The 23,267-nt window shown below is 56.7% G+C and overlaps 1 protein-coding gene across 3 annotated transcripts in view; it reads right to left on the minus strand.

Moving 5' to 3' along the window:
* The window catches only part of SCUBE1 (signal peptide, CUB domain and EGF like domain containing 1), a 129,107-nt gene that overhangs the window by 49,551 nt on the left and 56,289 nt on the right, over nucleotides 1-23,267 (minus strand). The window contains exons 5-7 of one of the 3 annotated variants that reach the window (XM_019715035.2): nucleotides 15,203-15,328; nucleotides 10,808-10,924; nucleotides 8,110-8,199 (exon numbers count right to left, since the gene is read on the minus strand). The exons of 1 other annotated variant lie outside the window; for it this stretch is intronic. In XM_019715035.2, coding sequence (XP_019570594.2) covers nucleotides 8,110-8,199; nucleotides 10,808-10,924; nucleotides 15,203-15,328 — 333 coding nt within the window. The remainder of the gene's footprint in view (nucleotides 1-8,109; nucleotides 8,200-10,807; nucleotides 10,925-15,202; nucleotides 15,329-23,267) is intronic. One more of the 3 variants, XM_019715037.2, reaches the window with a different exon arrangement.

Consider the following 23,267-nt stretch of genomic DNA (forward strand, 5'->3'; position numbering starts at 1 on the left):
GGACCAGGGTTTGCTTTGCTACTTTACAGCTCTGAGAGGTGAATGGAGGCCATCCAGGGGCAGGTGGCAGGGCAGGTCAGGTGTCCCAATGCCTAGTTCACTGCCCCTTGCCCCCGCCCTCCCCGCCCCCCCCCCCCCCAGAAGCCACAAACACCTGCCTCTGAAGAGCCATGTGAGTCTGGCTAAACCATCACCTCCCTGGGCTGGCCCACCTCTGCCAGGAGATGGAGACGATTCTCTCCCTCAGGGTCCTCAGGGGTCATCCCCACAGGCCCATCTAGTCACACCACCCTCTCTGTAACTCCATTTCATGCTCCCCCCACTGCAAGCCCCTGCCTCTGGCCTCCAGCTGCGTTCTGTCACCCTCCTGCCTGTACCCCAGCCACACCCCCCTCTTCTCCCCTCTGGGTTCTCTGCTGGGTGTGGCGCCTCCCATAGCCCGTCCACTGCAAGTTCTCCAAACCCAGCAACCGGGCTCAGCCTGCGTTTCCTGGTAGATTTTCTCTGACCCGACCTCACTGTCCATACAGCACCAGGGGACCTCCCCACCTGGCCTGTAGTCTTACCTCATAGAACCTGCCCCAGGGCCTGGGAGGACATGTCCACAGCGGCCTGCCTGTGAGGAGGCAGCGCACACATGACCTGCAGGTGGGGAGGAAACACGTACCCAGCTCCCGGTACCCTGCCCTCACCTCCACCCTCGCTTCTGGGGGGCTGAGAAAGTGGCATTCAAAAGTATGCTGTGTCAGCTGTGTCCAGGGAGGCGAAGTCCCCAAGGTTTTTATACTTTATGAGATGGGCCCACAGACTGGCTAGAATCAGATTCAAATTTCCTCTGAGGCCCAGAGCAAGGGGGAGAGCCACAGGCCTCCGACTCTGAAGGAAGCCAGGGACTTGGGGTGCACGCTCTGGGCCCTCAGGGCAGCGCCCAGGCTGCTCCCTCCATCCAGGTCTGGTCCCTGAGCGTGCCAGGGCCCAGGTGCCAGGAGCCCTGGTTTTGCCCAACTCATAGGGGCTGTGGGTGAGTCACAGCCTCTCTAAGCTTCAGTGCCCCCATCTGGGGCCGCCAGTGCCCTGCCCCTCCTCCTCTTCCCTAATATGCTTTGCTCTGCCTGGCACCTTGCTTCCACCCCACTCTACCCCTCCACGTAGCTGAGTCACCATGACCCACCTTCTTTTAGCAGCCTGTTGTGTGTGTGTGTGTGTGTGTGTGTGTGTGTGTGTGTGTTTCTGTGTGTGACTAAGCTAAGGGCAGGAGCTCAGAGCCTCAGTAGGGGACCCTAGCCGACTAGCCATACTTGGGACAGTTCAGCAACGGGTCAAGTCTGACCACCCTGGTTCTTCCTGAATGAGAGAGCCCCGTGCCTGGAGTTTAGCCCTGTGGGCAGGGAGGCTGGGCCTCGAGGACAGGGTGCCTGCCCAGGCCCCAGGGTCCACCCACCTTCTCCCTCTGGCAGGGCCCCCGCTGAGCACCTGGCCTGGGGAATCACCCTGTGTCACCACCTCCCTTGCCTCAGATCTGCCTGACCCTTTCCCACTGCTAGGCTGGTCCAGGCTCTGGGTCCTGCCCTTTCTCCCCAGCCAGACACCTGCCAGTGTGAAGAGCGAGCAGTGAGGCCCTGCCCATCCCTGGGCACCTCCTCTAGGAAGCCTTCGTGCTTCTCCTCTGAGCCAGACCCTGTGCTGTGCCCTGAGGGGCCATCAGAGCTGGCATAGACTTGGCCTCTGCCCCATCAGGGGGTCTGAGGCTTGTGACATAACAGGATGCTGGTGAAGGAGGGAGAGAGGTGGGGCTGGGCCTGGCAGGAAAGATCCACTTAGGTCTGGAGGAGCTTTGCCCAGTAGAACTGTCCAAGATGGCACCTGGGTAAGGAGTGGTGGGTGGCATGAGCCACTGAGGCAGGAAGCCTGGGACAGTCTACACATATAGGGCTTGAGGGACAGATGGAGGAGGGCTTCCGAGAGGTGACGGAATATGTGGGTCTGGAACAAGAAGTGGGAAGAGGTGGCCTGGGACACAGGTTGGTGCAGTCAGGAGAGACCCAGGGACCCTGGAGATGGTGGCTACAGGAAAGGAGTGGCAGGACGGCAGCCCCTGGGTTGACAAAGGAGCCAGGAGCTGGGGGAGAAACAGGAGTGTGAGTGTCAAGAGACATGACATCGGCCGGACCTCTCAGGGTGGCTGTGCGGTTACATGAGGCTGGGGACAGCGTGGGGCTCAGTCTGCACTTGCCACGTGTCAGCCATTACTACCATAACCGCCTCGCTCCCCCTGGTCTTTCCGGGCCTTCCAGGTCTCCAGTCCCTTGTCCCCTTTCCCGGAACTGCTGTGAGCAGCTCCCCTTACTGAGTGTTGTCCTATGTGCCAGGCCCCAGGGACTCTTGTCATGGCACCGCCTCCGAGCCCAGCTAGGTGGCCATATTATGGTATCATGCCCATCCGATGGAAGGGAGGCTGGGCTCAGAGGTGGAGCAGTGCAGGAGATGGGCAGGTGCCAGCTGTGGGAGAGGAACTCCTAGCTACCACTCTGTGCCTCAGTTTCCTCATCTGTGAGATGGGAGTTACTTTACACCAACCCTCAGAGTGGCTGTGAGGTAAGGGAAGGCTGAGGGCAGTACAAGGCCCAGAGAAAGCTGGAGCTAAAGGTTAACTTTGCTGTGGCCACAGTTACTGTGGTCCCTGGGCCTGGACCACAGGCACCTCTGCTTCCGGGGCCCCTGGAACGGGCTGCTGGGAATCAGTGGTCTGGTCTGGTGCCTTCAGGGGGAGACTCTGCCTGGAGTGCCTGCTCTGCTCCTGACTCAGGGCCCCGGACCGGGGCGTCTGCAGCCTCGGCTCTGGGTTCAGCCTGGTGCTCGCTGCTTCTCGGCCCAGGGCGTGCCTCCCCCCTTGTCGTGGCCTCACTTCTTCATCTGTAAAGCGGGGACAGCTGCCTTGCAGGCTGTGGGGAGACTGGCTGGACAGAGCTGACGGGAGAGCACCCTGCAAACTGCAAAGTGGAGAGGGACAAGGGCCAGCTGGAGGGGCTGGGCTGAAGGGCACTAAGACTGAGGGAGCAGTGGGCACCCACCGCTGGGGGCCACTGTGGAGGCTGGAAACCCACCCAAGGGGGCAGGGGCAGGGTTTCCTGCACCGTCTAGCCCCTGCCCTGTGCTGGGAGATTGCTGGCTCCGGGACTAAGCCAGTGAAGAGGGCAGATGTGGGCTCTGCCTCAGTGGAGCTCACAGCAACCAACCTGGGAGGCTCCTCCCTGCCCAAGTTTGAACCATCGTGGTGGTGGCATAACAACCCCCTAAAACGTCCATGTCTTCATGCTCCGTGACCCTTGGCAGAGTGATTCAACTAAGGCCCCTGAGGTGGGAGACTATCCTGGGAAGGCCCTATGTGGTCCTTAAAAGTGGGAGGAGGCCTGAGAAAGAGCTGTGGTGATGGAAGCCGGGACAGAGAGATGCAGTGCTGTGGGCTTTGAAGATGGAGGAAGGGGCCGGGAGCCGAGGAATGTGGGGGCCTCTAGAAGCCGGAAGAGGCCAGGAAATGGATTCACCCCTAGAGCTTCCAGAAGGAAAGCAGCTCTTGCTGACACTTTGATTTTAGCCCTGTGAGCCCCAAGCCACATTTCTGACCTGCAGAAGAGACTACATTTGTATTGTTTTAAGGCGCTGATTGTGGTAACTTGTTAGCAGCAGCAACAGGAAACTAACAGGCATCTAACCCACAGATACCTGGGGGAAAGGAGGTGATTAAAGACCCAGGGTTGACAGGTATGACTCACCGGGTCTTATCAGGCTGGCTGTCAGTGGGCCCCAGGCAGCCTGGGGCAAACTTAGCCTGTCACTCACATGTTTCACGCCAGAAAGTCGGCCAGAACATTGAAATTTATCACTCCGACCCTCACATCCAAATATTTTAACTGATTTTAACGGGACTTTAAAATCGGATACATACTTTGAGGCCCCTTTAAAGTAAACATAACTGCCCATTCTAAGTCTGTGCTCAGGGACTGGGGGTAATTATAAACAGCAACTACTGGGGTGCAACTGAGACGCCAAGGGTGGGGCAGGGCCATTTGGCCCTAAATGGCCCCAGGCCGCTGTGCTGGACACCCTCCCCCTCCAGCTCTCTGGAGGTTTGTGTTCTGTCCACACTCTGGACTGACTACCGCCTGCAGCGCTCCCTACCTCTGCAGCCCCTTCTTCCACAGAGGCAGGATCCAGGCCTGCCCTGACCAGCTGCATGGCTTGAGCGAGCCACTTCACCCCTCAGAGCCCCGTGTCCTCACTGGTTTCTAACAGACACAGCCTGCTCTACTTCCGGTGCTGCCAGGCGTGGAGCCTGGGGGACCCCAGGAAAGCAGCCAGTGCCATAACCAGCAGGAGCAAGGCTGCAGGATTTCTGTCAGTGCTGGCTCCTTAGAGTTGCCAGACTTGGGAACCTTGTAACCAAAATGCTAGTGCTTGAGTAAACAAACAGCAGGCAGGTTCCTCGAAGGAACTGAGAGGCTCCAATGTGGGTAAAGGGCCCAGGTTTTAGCTCATACATTCTGTGTCCTCTGTGTTTTGCTTGGGTCCTGGCTCTCAGCCCTGTTTAGAGGTGAGGCTGCCTCATGAAATGACTTGCAGACACTGAAGGGACCTGTGACCTCCGCAGTCTGGGCACAAAATATTTCTGAAATAACTCCGAGTCAAACGGCCTAGAAGAGTGGATAAAGCCTAAATTCTCCAGCTCCATTTGGGGGAAGGTAAATTGGAGCATGAAGCCTGCGGTAGGAGGCCATTTACCCGCCTTCAGACATGGAAAAGGGGCTTCACCCTGGACCAGTCTGCTGATGACATGTGGTCAGTCGCCACAGAGAGTAGCAAGGATGGCGTGGGCTCACGGAACCTCCTGTGGCTGGCAAGAGCTGCCCTGTCCCCACTCACTTCTGGAGGGCAAAGGGAGACTTCTTAATCCTTTCCTACCCACCCTAAAAATAAGCCCCATCGGTACAGGAGATACTTGGTATCTAGGGTTGGAAGACACCTGCCAGGTCATCTCAGGCACCAGGTGACTGCAGTGCATGTGCCCTGCTCTGGCGGAACCCCGTACTGTGACTACAATTGGTACTGCTCACATTAGATAATTCCTGGGCATTCCAGCCCCCAGTCTTTTCTCACAACAGTTGCTCATCTCTGTCCTCCCGTGGGGAGCTGACCAGTGCAGAGGTCAAGTGCACAGAGTCTGGAGCCAGGCGGCCCAGGGTCTGACCTTGACGTGGAATTTCTGTGTCTCACCTTCCTCATCTGCTCCTGGGCCACAGAACCAGCTCCTTCCCTCTCTGTCTATTCTACCCTGTCCCCTCCCAGGACCCCAAACAGGACTGAAGTGGCCCACCAGCCCCAGCACCCACTGGGATAAACTGCCTGCACTCCCTCCCACAGGCCAGTGACACTGACCCAACTCTGATTCCCCTCGCCATCTAGGCTGCCGTCTCCACACAGGGATGGGGCTCTGAGCATGTGGCCCCAGGTATGCTCTGGTCAGCACTGGTCACCTCCCTCATTCTCCATTCCTTGCCTCTATTAATATGGCCGGGAAGCAGCCACATCTCACTGGGGGCTACTACTTAGGGCCCACACAGGATGCTCTCAGAAGAGACAGGTGCTAAGGATTAGGAGCTCTTGGGGGTGGCTCAGCTGTGCTCCGGATAGCACAGTGCCTTTCAGGGAAGCCTCTGAGGATGGTTACCCAGTTCTGGGCGTGGGGCCTTGGCTGCCGGTCCTTGTCCCCCGGGTGCAGCGTTGTCGGAGGACCACAGGAGGGCGAGGGCTCTTGTCTGTGGGGCAGCATAGGCTCTAAGGGGGTTGGTTTCTATAATCAGGGAGGTGGGAACGCAGGGGAGGCCATCGTCATCCCTTTCCTTGGCCTGGCACAGAGTCCCCCGATCTGCTTGCCCACTCTGCCTCCCACACAGGGGTGAGGCCTCCTTCCTCACCTCCCTGACCGGCTCTGAATCTCGCTCTGGGCCACTATCCACTGACTCGAATCTGAAAAAGCAAGTGCAGAGGCCCTTCTCTCCCCCAACCCTCCTACCCCGCCAGCCACCTGCTTGCTGCTAACTCACTCAGCCTTCTTCTGCCACCAAGCTCTTGCTGGGACGGGTACAGGGCACCTGGGAGCCCGGTTCTCGGTCCTGTCCTGCTTTGGAGCTCTGGCCCCAGCAGAGTGCCTACTTCTCCTATAGTAAGTGAGACGGCGGGGCCTGGGCCCCCTTGGCCCTCAGCATGGCCTCAGAGCACTGGCAATGCTTAGGTTCCCACCATCCTCTTCTAGCCACCTTTCTAGAACGTCCATAATGCTGACTCACATATTCCTGGAGGGTAGTGGACATGACTGCTTGGTGGGAACTCCAAGCCCACCTATTGGCCATTTCCAGACCTTCCCAGGCCAACCCAGACAGCCCAAGTCAACGAGACAGCCCTGTCCAGAGAACCGGCAGACAGCGGGCTTCCAGCCTGAGCTTGTCCCATCTGCCCGTCTGGGCTCGCTAGCCCTTAGTGCTCTTGCCCAAGAAGCAGGGCGATGCCTGTCCTGTCCAGTGTGAACCGTCAGCCAGCCCATGATCTCCCCTGCTCCTCCAAGCACCAGGAGGGAGGGCGGGCCTCAAGCCTACTCCCCAGCACGCAGGGCCACATCCCTCAGGCTGCCCCATCTACAGCTCCCTCCTTCCCAAATGCCAGGGCTCCTGCCAGGTCCATATGAGGACCCCTGGAGGGACGGACCTCTCCAGAACCGTCAGGATCTGACCTCCATGGTCCTGTGACCCCGACAATTAAGATGGTCCACACTGCCATGAGCTCTGGGCTAAGCTCAGCTATGCAGGGTATTGTGGGACCCTGGGCAAGCCAGGGCACCCCAATGAGCCTCAGTTTCCTCAACTGAGACATGGGAAATGCACCACCTGGCTTCACAGCTCCCAAGGCTGGTGTGACCTATCAGAGTACCACAAACAAGGATGTGACAATCCCAGGCGATCCTGCAGCTGTGCTCCAGAGGCCTAGGCAGCTGGTGCCATCCAGGGGCCAGCAACTCCAGAAATGTGGAACCAACTGAGAACCAGGAATGAATGAATGAGGAGGCAGACTTGCTTTTCCGTCGTGCAGACTAAGCCTGGTGGAAGAGCAGTCACTTCCTCTTCCTCACTGCACAGAATCAGCGGTACCAGCAGCCCCCTGAGCCACCCTGAGTGGTACCAGGTGCTTCTGGGTGAGCCTCCCTAGAGTCTGGATCCAGCCCAGGGGCAGTGCTCAGAGTGCAGCTGACATTGTGCAGACCGCCAAGGCAAGTGGCTGCCTGAGGGGGGACGGTGGAAACGTGGGCCAAGGCCACCAGCCCAGTAGGCTCTGGCTGGGGTCATTCAGGGAGACGGGCGCCTTGGGGCCAGGAGGGGCTGAGTCCTGCTTTTACCCGGCCTGCCAGATGACCTTAATCGGTCCCCCCTCTACAGGCAGCAGATTTCCCAACCATAAAGCAAGCGGATTGGACTGGGTGCCCCTAAGACTCCCTGGTCCCAAATCTAGACATAACTTTTTTCCCCTGGATGAGGCTTCTCTCCTGAGCGAGGAGATGGGTAAGGACCTTGCTGTCAGAATGCCTGCTCTACAATAACGCCTCCTTCGTGTCTGCATCTCACTGTTGCTCTGCTGATGCTGAGGTCCTAACTGCAAATGTGGGCCTTCCCTGCAAGTAGAGAGGCGTTCACAGCACATGCCCCTTACACGCAGAGGCCGCTAGACAGTGGGCCTGGGTTCTTTGCTACAAACACACAAACAAAGAAATACACGTGTTTGATGAAGGGTAAAACCTTTCAAAAGGAAAAAGTGAGTTCACATCTGGGGTGCAGGCCCCCACACTCACGCGCGGCACGCATGACGGCACACACGGGGCCGCGCACACAGACGGACAGCCCCCTCACACGCCCCCCACACGCCTGCACAAACTCACAGCCCCACGCGCCAGCACGCACAGATGCCCCGCACGCCAGCACACACCACACGCACACACACGCACACAGAAACACACACATGAACAAAAGTGCAAGGACAACAAAGGAAGTGGAAGAAAAGTGTTACCCATGAGGAGCCGCCGTTTCACCCGCTTGTCCACATCAGCTACTGACGTGGCATTGAACTGAGAGCGCTCAATTGCAGCCTCATCCTTCTCTAAAACACAAGTAAGGGACAAACATGGAGCCACTGGTTAATGACAGCCCACTTCCCGCGGCCCAAGACAGTCAGCCTTTCGGCGTGGCGCACACAAAGCCAGCACAGCACGTGGGCTGGCGCGGCGTCCTCGCCAAGGGGCTAAACCCAGGCACCTCCAAGGTGGCATGTTCAGGGCAGAGCGAAGAGGCAGCAGGGCAGGGGTGGGGTGAAGAGAAGGGGAGGACCACAGAAGGACACAGATGGGACACAGGGCCCCTCTGTACACGGAGGAGGCAGCTGAGGTCAGAGCAGACAGGACACATGTGCAGACAGCACCACGCGGGGCTCACGAAGACACAGGCCATTACAGACACCCTGGCTCGGACTGGAGAGGCAGGCACAGGACAAGGCAAGGACAAGGGGACAGGGCCGCGAGGTCCGGTGATGGATGCGCCTGGACAGCAGACGCCCTGTCTCAAGGGCGTGAAAGTATGTCAAACACTCATGCAAAATTAAGAACAAGACATATGGAGAAAGAAACACGCACATGACAATGGATCCGATCGAATAGACAGAAAAACCAGGGGATTGATTTGGGCAGCGCTGGTTGCCTGCTTGTCTATAGAGGACTAGAGCAATACATTCAAGTGCTCAATGAGGGGTTGCAAAGAGGGGTCAGTCATTTTAGGAGCGTGCAGAGAGAGACGGCCTGGCCAGGCAGGGCGCATTCTGGCCTCTGGACAGGAAGCTCCGTCCGGGTGCTTCCCATGGAGGAGCGCGTGAGGTTAGCTGGTTCACGGTTTTTTGTTTTTTGTTTTGGTCAGTCAGTGGGAGGTGTGCAGAGACATTTGCTCCTGTGGGCGGGGGGAGAACCTGAGGAGCAGGGAGCAGGCAGATGGAAGGGCCTCCTGGCCAGCAGGGAGCAACAGCCCAGGAGCTGGGTCTGGGAAAGGATTTCTAAGGGGAGGAGAGGAAAAGAGGGGGCAAGGGGAGTTGTGTTAGAAAACAGATCCAAGCAGGGGCCTTCACATGCAGCAGACACTAAAAGATAAAAAAAATAAGAAAGGATGAGTCAGGTGGACAAATACAAGATGTGTTAGACGAGGCTGGGTGTGTCTGGCCAGCAGCTGTTTGCACCGGTCCAGGGGCCGGCAGAGGCGGCTCCACTGCAGACGCAAACACCGAGGGAGACCCCAGCAGACGAGACAGGAAGGGGGCCCACGGGCCTGAGGGGGCCCGGGCAGGACAGCAGAGACGGAGAGAGGCGGGAGAGGAGGTTCTAGATGGGATCAGGCTGCAATAGAGACACTGGTCTGAGACCGGGTTTTGCTTTGAATTTTTTTTTTTGGTTGTTTGGTTTGGTTTGGCTTTTGGCTCTGAAAATAATTAATGAACGTCAGTTATCAGACAAGACAGGCAATCAGGGACCATCACCAGAAAAGCAGGAGGAATGAGATAAAATGAACCAAAACGGCTGTTGGAGAGGAGAGACCACACAGAGGAGGGGAGAACCACGCAGGTGGCAGCACCCGGGACGACAGCCAGGGACGAGCGTGGGACCGCAGGCCCCGCCCCCTGCCTGACCCCCTAGGCACCCGGGAGCAGAGTCACAGGGGACAGAATGTGACAGCAAACTCTGGGCTTCATGGCTTTGCTTGCTTGCCAACCCTTTTCTTGTTACTTGAAAGTCCTTCAAGAAATATCTTCCAAGTTGGTAATAAGAAATAGGTACTTAAAAAAAAAATAACCACGATAAGCGATTATTACGGGTTTCTAAAGTTTGTCAACATTGAAGAGAAAGAGGAGGATGAACAAAGTTGGATGGACACCAACCTTGAAATTCCTTTTTCTCAGTTAAAAATTTGCTGTTATTTTTGAGCGGGGAAAGAACACGCTAGTGATTATGGCACGAGATAATCACAAATATTCAAGCTTTCCCTTGAAAATAAGGAGGGAGGAAATGATTCCATGTCACTCAAACGGAGACTCGAATATGTAACAGGTGAGGTGAGGAGACGGCGTTGCTGAGAAAAAGGGATTCTAGGTGGGAGACAAAGTCTGGCGAGAGCCCCCGTTAGTTTGGAAGGGAAAGCAGTTAGAAACACCCAGACCCCCACCCAGAGCCACACAGTCTATCTCCCCTGGTATTCTAGACATGAAGACTTATAGTAGTTTTCTGAGAAAACCTCTTGGTTTTCCAGACTGTGTGGGCCGCTCACACCACTAATGGGGCCGTTATGAGGTGAAATGAGTCTGCTGTGTGTCTCCATGTTAGGGGAGCAAGCACCTGTGCTTCAGGAACAGAAGCTGCCCACCTGAGGCACGCACACCTTCCTCCTCCTCACAGACCCCCTGCCTGGGACCACCTCCCCTGTCGAGGACGAGGACCCACAGCAAACCTGCAGTGACACAAAGCAGAGGCGCTTGGTCCAGAGTGGCCGAACGACCCTGGGTAAGTCTCCATAAGCTTCCCATCAGTACCTGGGGACACTCTTTCTTATGTCCCTTAAGCTTCCTTCTTGGAAACCGGGACACACTGGGGTGCTGGCTGACTTCAGGGACCCACGGCGCAACCCGGGGGGCCAGGGTGGTGAAGGGTGTAGTGCTCGGCGAAGGTGCTACTTACCGATGCACGTCCGACCGTCCGAGTGGAGGGCATACTTCTGGTGGCAGCCACACATGGGGCCTGTGTCTGTGTCCTCACAGCTGTGCTGGCAGCCTCCGTTTCCATAGTTACAGGTTACTAGTTAGGCCCAAAGTGTACATACGTGTGTATAAACAGAACGACAAGAACGATTAGTTTCTCAGTGTTGGTGGTTCTTTGAAGGGACGGGGGAGGAAACGAGGGCATAAGACAATCCGTGAATAGGCAACCTTTCCCAGACCTCAGCCCCTCGAGGGTCCTGGATGGAAGCGCTCACTCCCTAGAGAGACCTTGTCCTCCCTAGAGGTCACTGGGGACAGAGAATGGACTTGGGTCGTCTGGGCTTTGAACAGAACTAGCACACAGCTGATGTACTCAGACGGTGTTAGTTGAAGGAAGGGATAAGCTAGACAATTTTATCCTTCCTAGGCTGCAAAAGACACTAAAATAACGTGTCTCCATGGGACAGACATCTATGAAAACCAGGCCTACTCTACAAGGTGGGGGAGGTGGGCCCATGGGGAGAGGGGACAGTCATTTCTTCAGTTCTTGCAGAGCTGTCTTTCCTCTGCCTAGGTCTTGGGGTGTGTGCAAGGATGTCCCCACAGATGTCTACTCTCCCCAAGTCCCAGCAGCCATCTCAGACTCTGTCCCCTCAAAGTTCTAATCCTTCCAAGGCAACATCCAGACAGACAGAATGCAGGCAAATTAGTGTCACCTCAGGTGCCATTTTGAAAATGACCTTTTATTTAAACATGTTACGTAGTTTGCAGTGCCTCGGGCCTGGAGGCGCTGGTGCCCTTCAGCCCAGAATCTTGAAGTGTCCTACAGCATTCACGACCTGGGTGGACTGAAAAGGTGGCTGGACAGAGAGGAGCCAGTTGGAAATAGGGCAAATGATACAGTCAAGTTTACTGAAAAGGAAACGTGCTGTCATCACTTTGCCGGGTGAGGGCTTTTGCTAGGAGATCCAGGATCTCCATGGGAAGGGTTCCTCTAGCTCCTGCTTCACTCTGCTGGCAGTATGACAGGGTGGCCGTCACCTGTACACCAGGGCCTCACGGACAGGGCATCTTCTTGGATCCCTTACTCATCTGTCCGCAATTCTATCTACACTCTTCATTGACTTGGCAAAACCCTGATGCTGATCAAATACGCAAAGATTAATCTCAGACCAACTATACGGTCAGAGGTGACAAAAATTCTGAATTGGCAGAGTCTGAATTAATGACACTCTGTCAGGGTGACCCATGAGCAGGGCTGGTCCCGGAGGGAGGTCACTTGGTGGCAACTCCTTGGCGAGGGCTTTCAAGCGTTTCAGGACCGCGTTCTGCAGCTACCTTTCCCAGGTGGTCTCCCTTTCACCAACAGAGCGTCTGTCCTGAGTGACGGTGTCTGGTGAGGAGGACGTCAAGAGAATGGGTCCTGTTCTGTGTCCCAGATGCTGTCCTTAGTGACCACAGGCTCTAGCAGGCTGCCTCTGCCACAAGAAGCTAATGACCATCCGAAGGAGGGACCCAACTGCCAGGGTGACATTTCAAGGACCTGCAGGACCACTTCAGGCAACTCAATGGGGCCTTTGAGCACAAAATCCTCTGGCCCCCGCTGCACAGAAGTGTCTCTTCTCTTAGTGTTCCCGGGGAGCCTGACAGCCTGGAGTCACACTATCATCTCCAAAATAGCTAATTTCTCCGCCCAGGAAGAGCGCCAGAGAAGCCCAGTGTTCTAGGGGGCAGCTGCTTAGCATAAATCCCAGGTGAGGGAGGGATCCAGGCAGAGGCCACATTGGGCGGGAATCACGTGCCTTCCCAGCCTGAGAAAAGCCGCATGTCAGCGCGGGCAGGTGGAGCCGGAGAGCAGGCAGTGAGAATAGTGCGGCCAGTCGTTTCCAAGTTCTGGGCTCCAGGAGATGGGCTGTGCCCTACCGGTGATTCTAAGGAAGATGCAGGCCTGTCTGAAGTGTTTGTGCATCTTATGGACGCCACGGGCTGAGCTTGTACATGGAAATAAATACCAGAGCCCGGAGCTCTCGGAAGACAGAGAGAAGAATGGGGAAAATGTCCTCTGGCCCTGGAGTGGGTCCTGGGCTCTGCAGGGATGAAAGAGTTTGGGGCAGAGCCCCGTGGCCCTGCTGGCCCATCGAGGCTGGCTGGGCCAGGCCTCAGCTCCCATCCCAACTCTACATCTAGAATTTCCTGGACCTCAAGTGACCTCAAGGGCTGGGGGGAGTCTCAGAGCTAACTGTACACTAACACCTTAGCCACACAGAAGGAGCCAAGACTGGACGGACAGCTCTCTGTGCAGTCCTTTCACAGGAAGGCTGCAAGGCCGTCACCAATTCCTCAGCTCTAGGATTGTGACTGACTCTCCACACACTTTGGCAATAGCCAGACCCTGAGCAGGGAGGGTGGGACGTTTTTTTCACCAGCAAACGTTCTGGGCAAGGTCTTGGCTCTTCTGTGTCGGGGTGCGGTAGGGGGCATCTTAGCTGCTCACAGGGCCCTCCCTGCCTTGCCCCTGACCACTCAGACCAGGTCAGCCCCTCAGGAGATGCTCTCTGAGTAAACTGTCCCCTTGTAGCACTGGCCCCAGATGGAGTGACGGAGTGACGGAGTGAGTCAGCCCCGGCCACTTCCCTTCCGTGGCGGTTCACAGCTCTCTCCCCCACACCTAGCTCAGGGCGGGGCCAGAGCTGGGCGTCAGCCAGTCTTGTTGACTGAAGGAATGTGTTTTGCTTCCCACAGAGCCTGTCAACAAGCCTGCCCACTCCACATGTGTCTGTCCGTGGCCTTTGTCCCGAGGAAGCTCGGATGACCCGACAGGGGGACTAGGAGAGCTGGAGTCATTCATTTCCTGTTCGGAAGGTTGTCAGGAGGCAGGAATTCTCTTTGCAGCTAATGAAATCCATCTGGTGGAGAGATCAGGAGGGCCTGGCTGGAGTCCTGGGGCCGAGCTGGGCATTTCCCTGATGGTCTCACTCCTGGTGACAGCGTACATGTTTCTCTTTACGACCCCACAGGAAAAGACCAGGAAAGAAAAGGGAGGCTGGTCCGCATCTCGGATCACACCTGGGCACTGAAAATGTCTTCACTTTGGGGAATGGATGCATCATGAGTAGGGACTGCAGCATGAGCTCCTTGGAGACAGGGACTGTGTCTGATGCATGTGGGTCCCCAAGACCTTGGTGACTGTTTGAGGAGGGCATGAGTTGGGAAAGGTGTGGCAGGCACTTAAGGGAGAGTGGATGACCAGTGAGAGTCACAGCGACTAAGGATGGTGGACCAACAAGGGCCGCTGTCTTCTCCACAGAATGAAGGATGGAAAGAGCAAGGTCGTTTTCTTAATGAGAGGTGGTCAGCCTCAGGCTCCCACTGCAGTAGCCAGGCTGGGACCACCTTCCCTGCTGGGAGTTGGATCTGGGCTCCTTCATACTATTTCCTGTGTCAGGAAGAGGGCCTGGTATGGAGCACTTGTCTGGCCAGGGATGGGCCTGCTGACAGCCGCCTCCCTCAGCTCTTGGCACACATGGGGCAAACATTACATCAGCCTGGGTGTCAGCTGCCCAGTGAGCGGAGGCCTTACCCCACCACTCTCCACCCAGCTGATGGAGGCCACGCTTGGGGCCGCGGCTTTTGAAGGACTAGCTGAGTGTGTCAGCCATTGTCCTACTTCGTTTGCTGGCTGCCACTCCTACTGGGCAGCTGGGTGACCACATCAAGAGGCTGTAGTACACTTGAGCCCTGCAGGCTGACCTCCGAGCTGGTCCTGAAATGACCCCTGAGTTGGTCCGGAAATGGCCCCCATTGGCCAGAGGCCTCATTCCACCCAGATCTCCCAAGGTAGCCCCATTTCCAGTGCGCCTTGCGGGGGGGACTGCGAGTTCTAATCTTCGATCCTGGAAATAAGGTCAGCACAGCCTAGGTGGGGACCCTATAGCACCAAGCTCCCTTCCTTCTTTATACCATCCTGTTCCCAAGGGCTGGCCCACCAGAGTCCTGAGCTTGTAGATCCCTGTGCCATAGCCACTGGACACCATTCCCACTGGACACCATGAGCTCAGGGCCCCTGGGGCTCTGGGGTTGCGGGGAGGAGATGGGGGTACAAGCAGCACTGGCAGGGCCATCATACAGGGCCCTACATAGGACCCAGCTCCAGAGCTGTGCCGGTGGTACTATGCCTGGTGGGAAAACCCCAGGCCTGGTTCATGGCCCCATCCACCATGCCTACCCAGGCCCCTTTGGGGGCCCTGCCTTTCTCTCCACCCCGAGGGGCTGAGATCCCTCCCTGGGCTACGTCCAGCAGACTGGACAGACCTCCCACAAAGCAATGGCAGGAGACGCGTGGGGATGTCTGACCCATTTGCCTCCATCTACCTACGTGTGCAGTCCTTCTGGTTTTGGGCAAGGTCAAAGCCGGGCCTGCAGTCACAGGCCACCCCACCTTTGGGCGTCTCCCGACAGATGTGGGCACAGCCGTGGTCTTTGTTCATGCAGTTCATACCCTCTGGGAAGAGACAGATAAGAGAGGGTTGGGGACCGGTAAGAGAGAGGGAGAGAGAAGATTTCAGGCTGAAAAGAGATAGCCAATGAAACGTCACAACTAAATGGAGTGTTCCTGGGTTGCTGTTAGCACACGTACCGCATGTACCCACAGAGGGGTGTGCACCGAGCCACCCAGATGGAGGTCCCTTAGGGAGAAGCCAACGACACAGTGGGCAGGCCTCGCTCTGAGGGCCACACAGTGAGTGGCAGTGAGGGACCCACGGAGTGACGCCCCTGACCTAGGTCAGATTACGGGGTATGGCCTGTGGAACTGCTTTTGGTCATGGCTTTAGTCAGCGTCCCCTTGAAGCGGGTGTGGGGGGCCTGAAAACGACGGAGGAGCACAGCACTTTTCAGTTTGCACCGGATGCCACGCGCTCCTGTGAGGCAGGTGGAGCTTTCGTTTCAGGCTCGGCCCCAAGAGGAGTGTTGATGGGTCGGGGCTGAGTGGGTGGGCTGCAGCGCTGAGCTCACATGCCCGCAAGCCTCCAGCTGTCACACCCACAGGCACCGTCAGTCCTGCCTAGCCACCTCTCATTGCACTTCTGCACAAGTCACATCCATGGGACCTCAGAGGCTCATCCTCGCCAGCCCCACGGCCATGCCCTGAACTACACACCAAAGGGGGTCTATCTGGCATCGTACTGCTCCCCGGGTCCGCAGAACCCTTACCCCCGGTGCAAAGCCCTGCGCCCCGGGACGCTGGCCTCCAGCTCCACCCACACACCCCTGAGCTGCTCCCTCAGCCCTCACGGAGCTCGTTCTGGGTCCAGGGGCACACAGGTCACTGTGCTCCTGTTCTTCACCTGAGATTTCTTCTGGTTGGCAGCAGCTACTTTCTGAAGCAAAAAATGTACGCAAACCTTAGGTACCTTTTTCTCCGAGGCTTTATCTTAAAAGGGCAGTCAGCAATTGACTTCCCGTCAGAAGGGGGAGAGTGCCACACGTGCCAGGGCTGGGCCCCCCCACTGCCTGCTACAGTCCCTCCACTCTCTAGCTGCAGCAGGCTTTGCATCTGGAATTTGCTCACGGTGGCTCTGCCTGGCAGGCCCTTCCAGCATGTTGTTCAGCCAGACTTGGAAGCCCCGTCCCTCAAAGGGCCAGCTGATTCAGTCTAGCCTCTCCTCCTAGGCTCCCAGAGGCTCCACTGTGGCTCCAAACCCCAGGCAGTGACAACAATCTGGGGTTTCTCATCTCCTATAAAGGCAAGCACCCCCTTCAGAGACGAGGGGACCGTGACTGAGACGCCTGCCCCAAAGGCCCACAGTGCACTGACAGGGCCTCGGACTAGAAAGCCCCATCCCCCTCCCGCCCCAGAGGCCTAGCTGAGTGTGGAGCTGGGCTGCCCATGGGTTTCGAAGACACTGACTATAGGCCATTCACCTCAAGTCTCCAGAGGCCTGGCCTCTGCACCCCACCCAGGCAGTGCTCCCTGAGAATTATGCAGAAACACATTCTGAGGGCACTGGTGTGATGGGGAGAACAAGGGTCCCTCTCTTGTCACCCACAGATCCTGGACACCCCCCGTACCCCAGAAGACTTGATCTCCCCTCGCTGACTGCCTGGAGTGGCTTGGACCCCTTCAGTTGACCCCAGTTGTTGTTTATCTTCCTGGTGATTTGTGAGGAGATTCTAGAATTTATGAGGTCAGGGGTCAAGTGAGAGGTTGTAGGTCACAAGTCCATCAAGAGGCTAAAGGCAGCTGAGAGGAAGAGCTGCTGTCCGCCCCCACACGCCTGAACCTGACTTTCCTGTCCCACTGCGAGGTGCTGGCCTTAGGCAGCGGGAAGGAATCCCACACACGGACACACAGGCGCCCTCCTCTCCCAGGTAGCTCACAGGTCTCCTGTTCAAGTGGGGACAGCTCAATCTTGACGCCTTGCGCTTTAAGCATGGGCGTGGGGCAGCTGAGAATCAACATCTATTTAAAAACAGAAACACCCTGGCAGCTAATTAAGATTTTTAAAAGTCTGAAATTAAATAAAACAAAAGAATTGAAATGAAGGAGCCCTGCATTTCACTCAGCACGCTGACCTCTGCTGTCACCTGATTTGAGTCCTCTTATTATGCCTTTACCGTGATTTTCCTACTTATTCAAATCAAATCGTTGGGCTGCCAGAGTATGACCAACTAATCAACAGCTGAAGCAGCAAAGCGGTTCCGTGCCAGGCCCCTCACAGGAAGCTGCAAGTTCATAGGCCACTCACTAAAGTCCCAAACAGCATGTATGCTGGACTTGCAGAGTCGTGTGCTGATAAATGGTTAGCAACTGGCGGGGATGGGGTGAGGCTTGGGTGGGGGCTGATTTGTAGCATGTGCCCATTTCTGTGGCGTAAATGCTCCAGTCAAGCCACCAGGGAGATACCACTGAAGTCGGAGCTGGGTCTCAGGAGCCAGGACGAGCCAGCCCGGCACATGTGTTTCTTAGAAGTCTTGTAACGCCAGGCTGATGTGGGTATGAGTCTGGCCTCCTTACTAGTGGTGTATCTCGCAGAAAACTGCTTCCCTTCTCGAGCCTCATCTTTAAAATGGGCAGGACAGTCTGTGCCTGACAGGCAGGGAAGTGCCAGCTGTGGCAGGTACTCAATTACTATGGGGGCACTGAGTTCTGAAGGCCAGCGCCTTCTCTGGCAGATCTGAAGAAAGAACAGCTCCTCACGGGGCTGTGCCTAGGCCAGGCAGCCCCACCGCAGAGGAAGCTGTGGGTACAGGCATTATCTCGGGCCACGGAGACATACTCCGTCCCTCGTCAGGTCTTCTGAGAGACTCCTGCCCTCACAAGGGTTTGGCCAGTGGGTCGTACCCACTGAGTAGCCTCCCTGGCTGTCATCAGTGGCTGTCACCAATGATGGGCGGAGCCCAGGGACACCCCTCACTCCCTGCCCCCGTGGTTTCTGTGGCTCTTTGGTGCCCAGAAACGCACAAGAAGCTGGTGCTCCAGCTGCTTCCCAGCTTCGTCTCCCACGGCCTCCTATGCACAGTCCATGGCCTGCAACCCCATGCTGCCGGCTGACCATCCCCTGGGTGACCCATCCACCCCTTTGCTTCTCCTGTTATCCATGAATGAGATCCGGGGCCTCTCGCAAACTCCACCAGTTCCTCTGAGCTTCTCGATTCCTGGGTTATACTCCCCGTGTCTCCCCGGCCACCACCCCACGCTCTTCTTCCAGGCTGTCCCACAGCTGGCACAGGAAATCGATGCCACTCAGGCAGGTCTGTGCTTTCTTCCTGAGATGGGAGAGCCCCAGGGCCCCTGCTGAAGCTCAAGCTGAAATGTGATGGAGAGAAGGAGGCTGACTTTCCATTCTCAGCCAAAGAAGCACAACTTACAAGAAGCCCTGCTAATCACTACCAACCCTAAATTGGTCCCTGGGGAGAAGATGTGGCCCTGAACTGGGGCCGTTAGACAGAGTATTAAGCTTTAGAAATCACAGAGCTTTCTCCCACATCATGAGTTGCCACCAGGGGGTCTTCCTTTGTGAGAATCTAGATTTATTAGTAACGAGCCATGATGAGTTTGAAGCATGAAGCTCCTTGGCCCCCAGACCAGTCCAGGGTCTCTGCACCCCTGTGCTCCCCTCACTGACAGCACTGCTGTGGTGGCTGTGTTGTCCCCCTCTGCTCTGTGGGACTCTGATCGGCCCCTAAGGGCAGGCTGAGCTCTGAGCCTTCTCAGGGGCCTCACTGCCTGATACAGGTCCCGCCGAGGAGTGGACACTCTGTCTCCGTAGGGAAGGGAGGGGAGATGGAATAACCTTGGCCCTCCTCCATGAGGCTCTGGGGCAGAGGTCTGGCTCTCATACCTAAGCAGCCACTGTCCTGGGAAACAGTCTGATGTGGAGCGAGCAGCTGGGAACATCAGCCACCCACAGCCAGGCTCCCGTGAGGCTGGAATCAGCTCAACCTGAGTGCTTCCGGAGTCACCTTGTCCCTGGGATGGTGGTCACCAGAGTATTGCCATCACACTTAAAAATGACCCGAGCAACCATCCTAAAGATGGCTACAACAGTGCAGCCCGGGGGGCGGGGAGATACGGTTTCCTCTCTGCTGGTAACTCATGCAGCTCCGCGCCAGCTGCAGGCACAGGAACTGCCACCACCTTCTCCACTCTGGGGCAACACTGGTTTCTGCAGCCAGGAGAAGACTGGCTTCGTGGCTGGCAGAACCACAGAGGGTCAGGGCTGGATGGATCCATTTTGCCCGTCCATCTTACATATGGGGGAAATGAGGTCCCGAGATAGGGGGAGCCTGTCCCAGATGGTACAGCAGGACTGGAACCCGGGTCACTGGGCTCCCAGCCTTGGCTCCCCTGCCCTGGGGTCAGTGCTACACTGTGGGACCCAGATGGCTCCCTGGCATCAAGCATTTCTTGGGGTGAACAGAACTAGGAACCCAACACACAGTTAGTGTAATAAATGGTACCTGTTACTACTAATTGTCCTTAGAACTTAAAAGCCTATTAAATTCCAAGGCCAATTCAGGTGCCGCCTCCTCTGTGAAGCTCTCTGGGCAGTGCCCCAACGAAGCACCTAACCCTTCTCTCCTCTCTGACCTTCCACCAACCTCACTGAGTACAAGGGCAGCGCCTCCATTCACCTGCAGAACCATCAAGTTCGCAGGAAGCCTTGCTTCTGACCACATGTGTCACACCTGTAGCCTCTCCAAACTCTGGCTGCCTCTCAAGCAAGGGTTTCTGTAGGTCTGTGGAACTGATGGGCCCTGCCTCAAAGTCCATCTTCCCGTGACCCTCTGCTTTGTACCTCGTCTGCTCTTGGAAGCCGGGTACAAGAGAGCTGCCCTGGGGCAGGTGCAGCCTCTCCCATGGCCCAGGGCCCAGTCCTGATACGAGGGAGTAACCGCACTGACGCCAGAGTTTAGCAGAAACCACCCCCCCTCCCATTTATCTCCCCTCCTTGAGGGGAAATGAGATATGATTTCAGAGTCGTTCCGAGAAATCCTGGTCTTCAGGGGCCCAGTGCCAGTCAGGCCAGGCCATGCTGCCCGCCTGGTCGAATCTAATTTGATCCAACTCATTCAAATCAGATTACATCCTGCAAACTCGGACTGAGTGTCTCCTTGGTGCCCAGGATGGGGCGGGGAGCAATGAGGACACAGATGCTTCACTGCACTGCTGCCAGGTCCCAGTTCAGACTCTGCCACTTGCTGCATGACTGGGGGCAACCATGTCACCTCTCTGAGCCTTAGTTTCTACCTGTGTAAAAAGTGGAGTCACAGGACCTGCCTCCAGGTGCTCATTTAGCATGCATGCCCCTTCCCTGGGCCAGCGAGGCTGGCTAAGGGTGCAGGGAGGGACCGGAGGGACTTCATCGTGGCCGGGGACAGCCATGGAAAGTTGTAAATTGGGCCGTGACACACTTATGTGTTAGAAAGCTCTCTGGATGCTTTGTGGAAGGTGAGCTGCAGGGATAAGACTGCAGGACAGAAGCAAGTGGGAGGCTGCCGCTACCACCCTGAATGGGACGAAGGAGCCTGGAGGGGTGCAGCCGCTGTGGGGACAGAGGCAGGCTGGACTTGCGATACATTTAAGAGCCCCTTTCTCTGAGTTTTCCAGAAGATGTGTGTGATGCAGGGTCTTGGGCTCTGACTACACTTTTCATCTAATTTAACACTACCATAAGCCTGAGAAGTGGGAATTGCCATGCCCATTTCACAAGCAAACGCATGGAGGCTGGATTAGGGTGGGAGAGAGATGTGCCAGGGCCACACCCGGGTGAGAGGCAGGTGCCCAGTGCTTTCTCCTCATGGGCCCTTCCTGGATGCCTGCCTTCTTTGGGCCCTGTGAAGGCCTCGCAGCCCTTTCCGCTCCAAGGCCTACTTTTCCCAAAGACCTCGTATCACTTTTGGATACTTCACCAGAGTGCGCCCAGAGTTCGATGATGGTAGAATCTGCCTGCCTCAGCCAGCGAGTGCATTGCACTTTCTACAAAGCGAAGTTCGCAGATGCATCTAAAGCAGGGCAGAGGGCGGGAGCCCAATCTGTACTGGGGAGCTGAGGAGCCAGTCTTTCTCACTGCCCAGCCCAGGACAACAAAGCTGGGATGTGTGCCTCCCAAGGGTCGTTGCTATGACGACTTCATCAATAACATCACTTTCTGCATCCATGTCCCTTAAACACGAGGGAAGGGAAGGCATCAGAACAGCAGAGTGGGGAGAAGGGAACAATTACCTTGCTCTGCCCTCCCCCCCAACCCGGGAGGAAGGGATTTCCCTCCCCTTCCACCTCATCAATGGTAAATTATGCGCCCAGAAAGAGGCTGGAGCCTTGGGGGGTGGGGTGGCAGGAAGAGGCTGGGACTCAGCAAGCTGTCCAGGCTAGCAGGGAAAAACAAACTCGGGCTCCCACATGCTTCAAAGAGGGGCTGAAGAAAGCGTCAGAAAGGTCCTGCCCCGGGGATGGGGGGCGGGGGAGGCACAGGAACAGCGCAGGGACAGGATTGGTGGGAGAGATGACCACGACACCTTCGCCCCCAGCTGCCTCTGTGCCGCTGTTCCACATGCTTTAGGTATGTTATCTCACTAATTCCCCCGACCACCCAGCAGGGCTGTTATATCATGGTGTTACCCCCTGACTCCATTCTGAGGCACAGAGAGGTGAGGCGAGGTGAGGTGAGGGGCTGGATCTACAGGGCAGACCTGAAGCAAGACCCAGTGGGAGCAACTCTGGGCTGCAGAATGGGCTGCCGGCTGATGAGAACCATAGCTGCCACCATTGAGAACCTACCTACTGTACACTAAGCACTTTACAGGAATAATCTCCTTTAAGCCTCGTGACCACTTTTCAAAGCAGATGCAATTATCCCCACTTTGCAAGTGAGGAGAGTAGGATGAACAAAGGCTTGGTAACTTGCCCAAGGGACACGGAGTGGGGCAGGCGAATGTGCGTGGTGGTTCACTTTAGAACCTGTGCTCTCAGGGGACTTCCAGAGGGTCTGGGAAGGGGCAGGGCAGCCGCGGCTGTCCCCGAGGTAACAGGACACTGTGGTCGGCCTGCACTGCCTGCCCTTGCTTCTCTCCTTGAGGCCTTTGGGAGCATGTAGTTCCTTCTGCCTGGGACACACTTCCTCCCTCCTTTGAGTGGCAGCTTCTGACTAGTTATTTGAGATTCTGTTTGGGTGTCACCTCTTCTAGGAAGCCCTCCTTGTTTCTACCCTTCTTGTAAGTCCCTGGGCTGGATTAGGGGCCTGGCCTGGGCCTCCACGGCCCCCCGCATCCTCTCTCTCATAGCACCCACCACACTAAATGCAACTTCTGGATCGGCTGGGTCACCCCCACCAGACCGATGGCTCCTTGAGGAGCCAGGGCCCAAGCCCAAGTCATGTCTTTGCCTGCCCCCCATACTCTGCACAGTACCTAGTCTTGAGTGAAGGCCTGAGACGTATTCACTGAACCCAACTGTACTGGTGAGGGGCCTGGGCTTGGTCACTCTGGGCTTTGACCTCTGCATCAGAACAGGGCCGACACCGTCCGTCTGCAGGCCCAGGCCTGGCTGCCGCTTGCAGTGCAGTGCCAGCCCTGAGCCTACTCTCCCACCTGCCTGCCCACCAGTCTGGATTTGCCTCGATCCCCTAATAACACGCCAACAGCATCTGCGCCTGGGTGGTGTTCAGGTAGCCTTTAGCAGAAACAGGACTCTGCTCCCCACCCTTTGCCCCCCCAAATTACATCCTCCTGGGGAATTCCAGGCCTGGCCAAGGTGCCAGCAGCTGGCTGCCCCAGACGAGACCCCCAGCTGACTGTGAGCCCAGCCCACCCCAGGCTGCGTCCCTAGGGGCAGCCCCACCTGGGAAATGGGAGTGGTTAGGACGGTGGGCTCCCCTTACCCAGAGCTCCTCAATGGCAGGCCCAATGCCAGGCTCTTTGCAAATGTCCCTGTTTCCACG

The sequence above is a fragment of the Rhinolophus sinicus genome, linkage group LG02 (genome assembly GCF_036562045.2).
Source record: "Rhinolophus sinicus isolate RSC01 linkage group LG02, ASM3656204v1, whole genome shotgun sequence".
Lineage (NCBI taxonomy): Eukaryota > Metazoa > Chordata > Mammalia > Chiroptera > Rhinolophidae > Rhinolophus > Rhinolophus sinicus.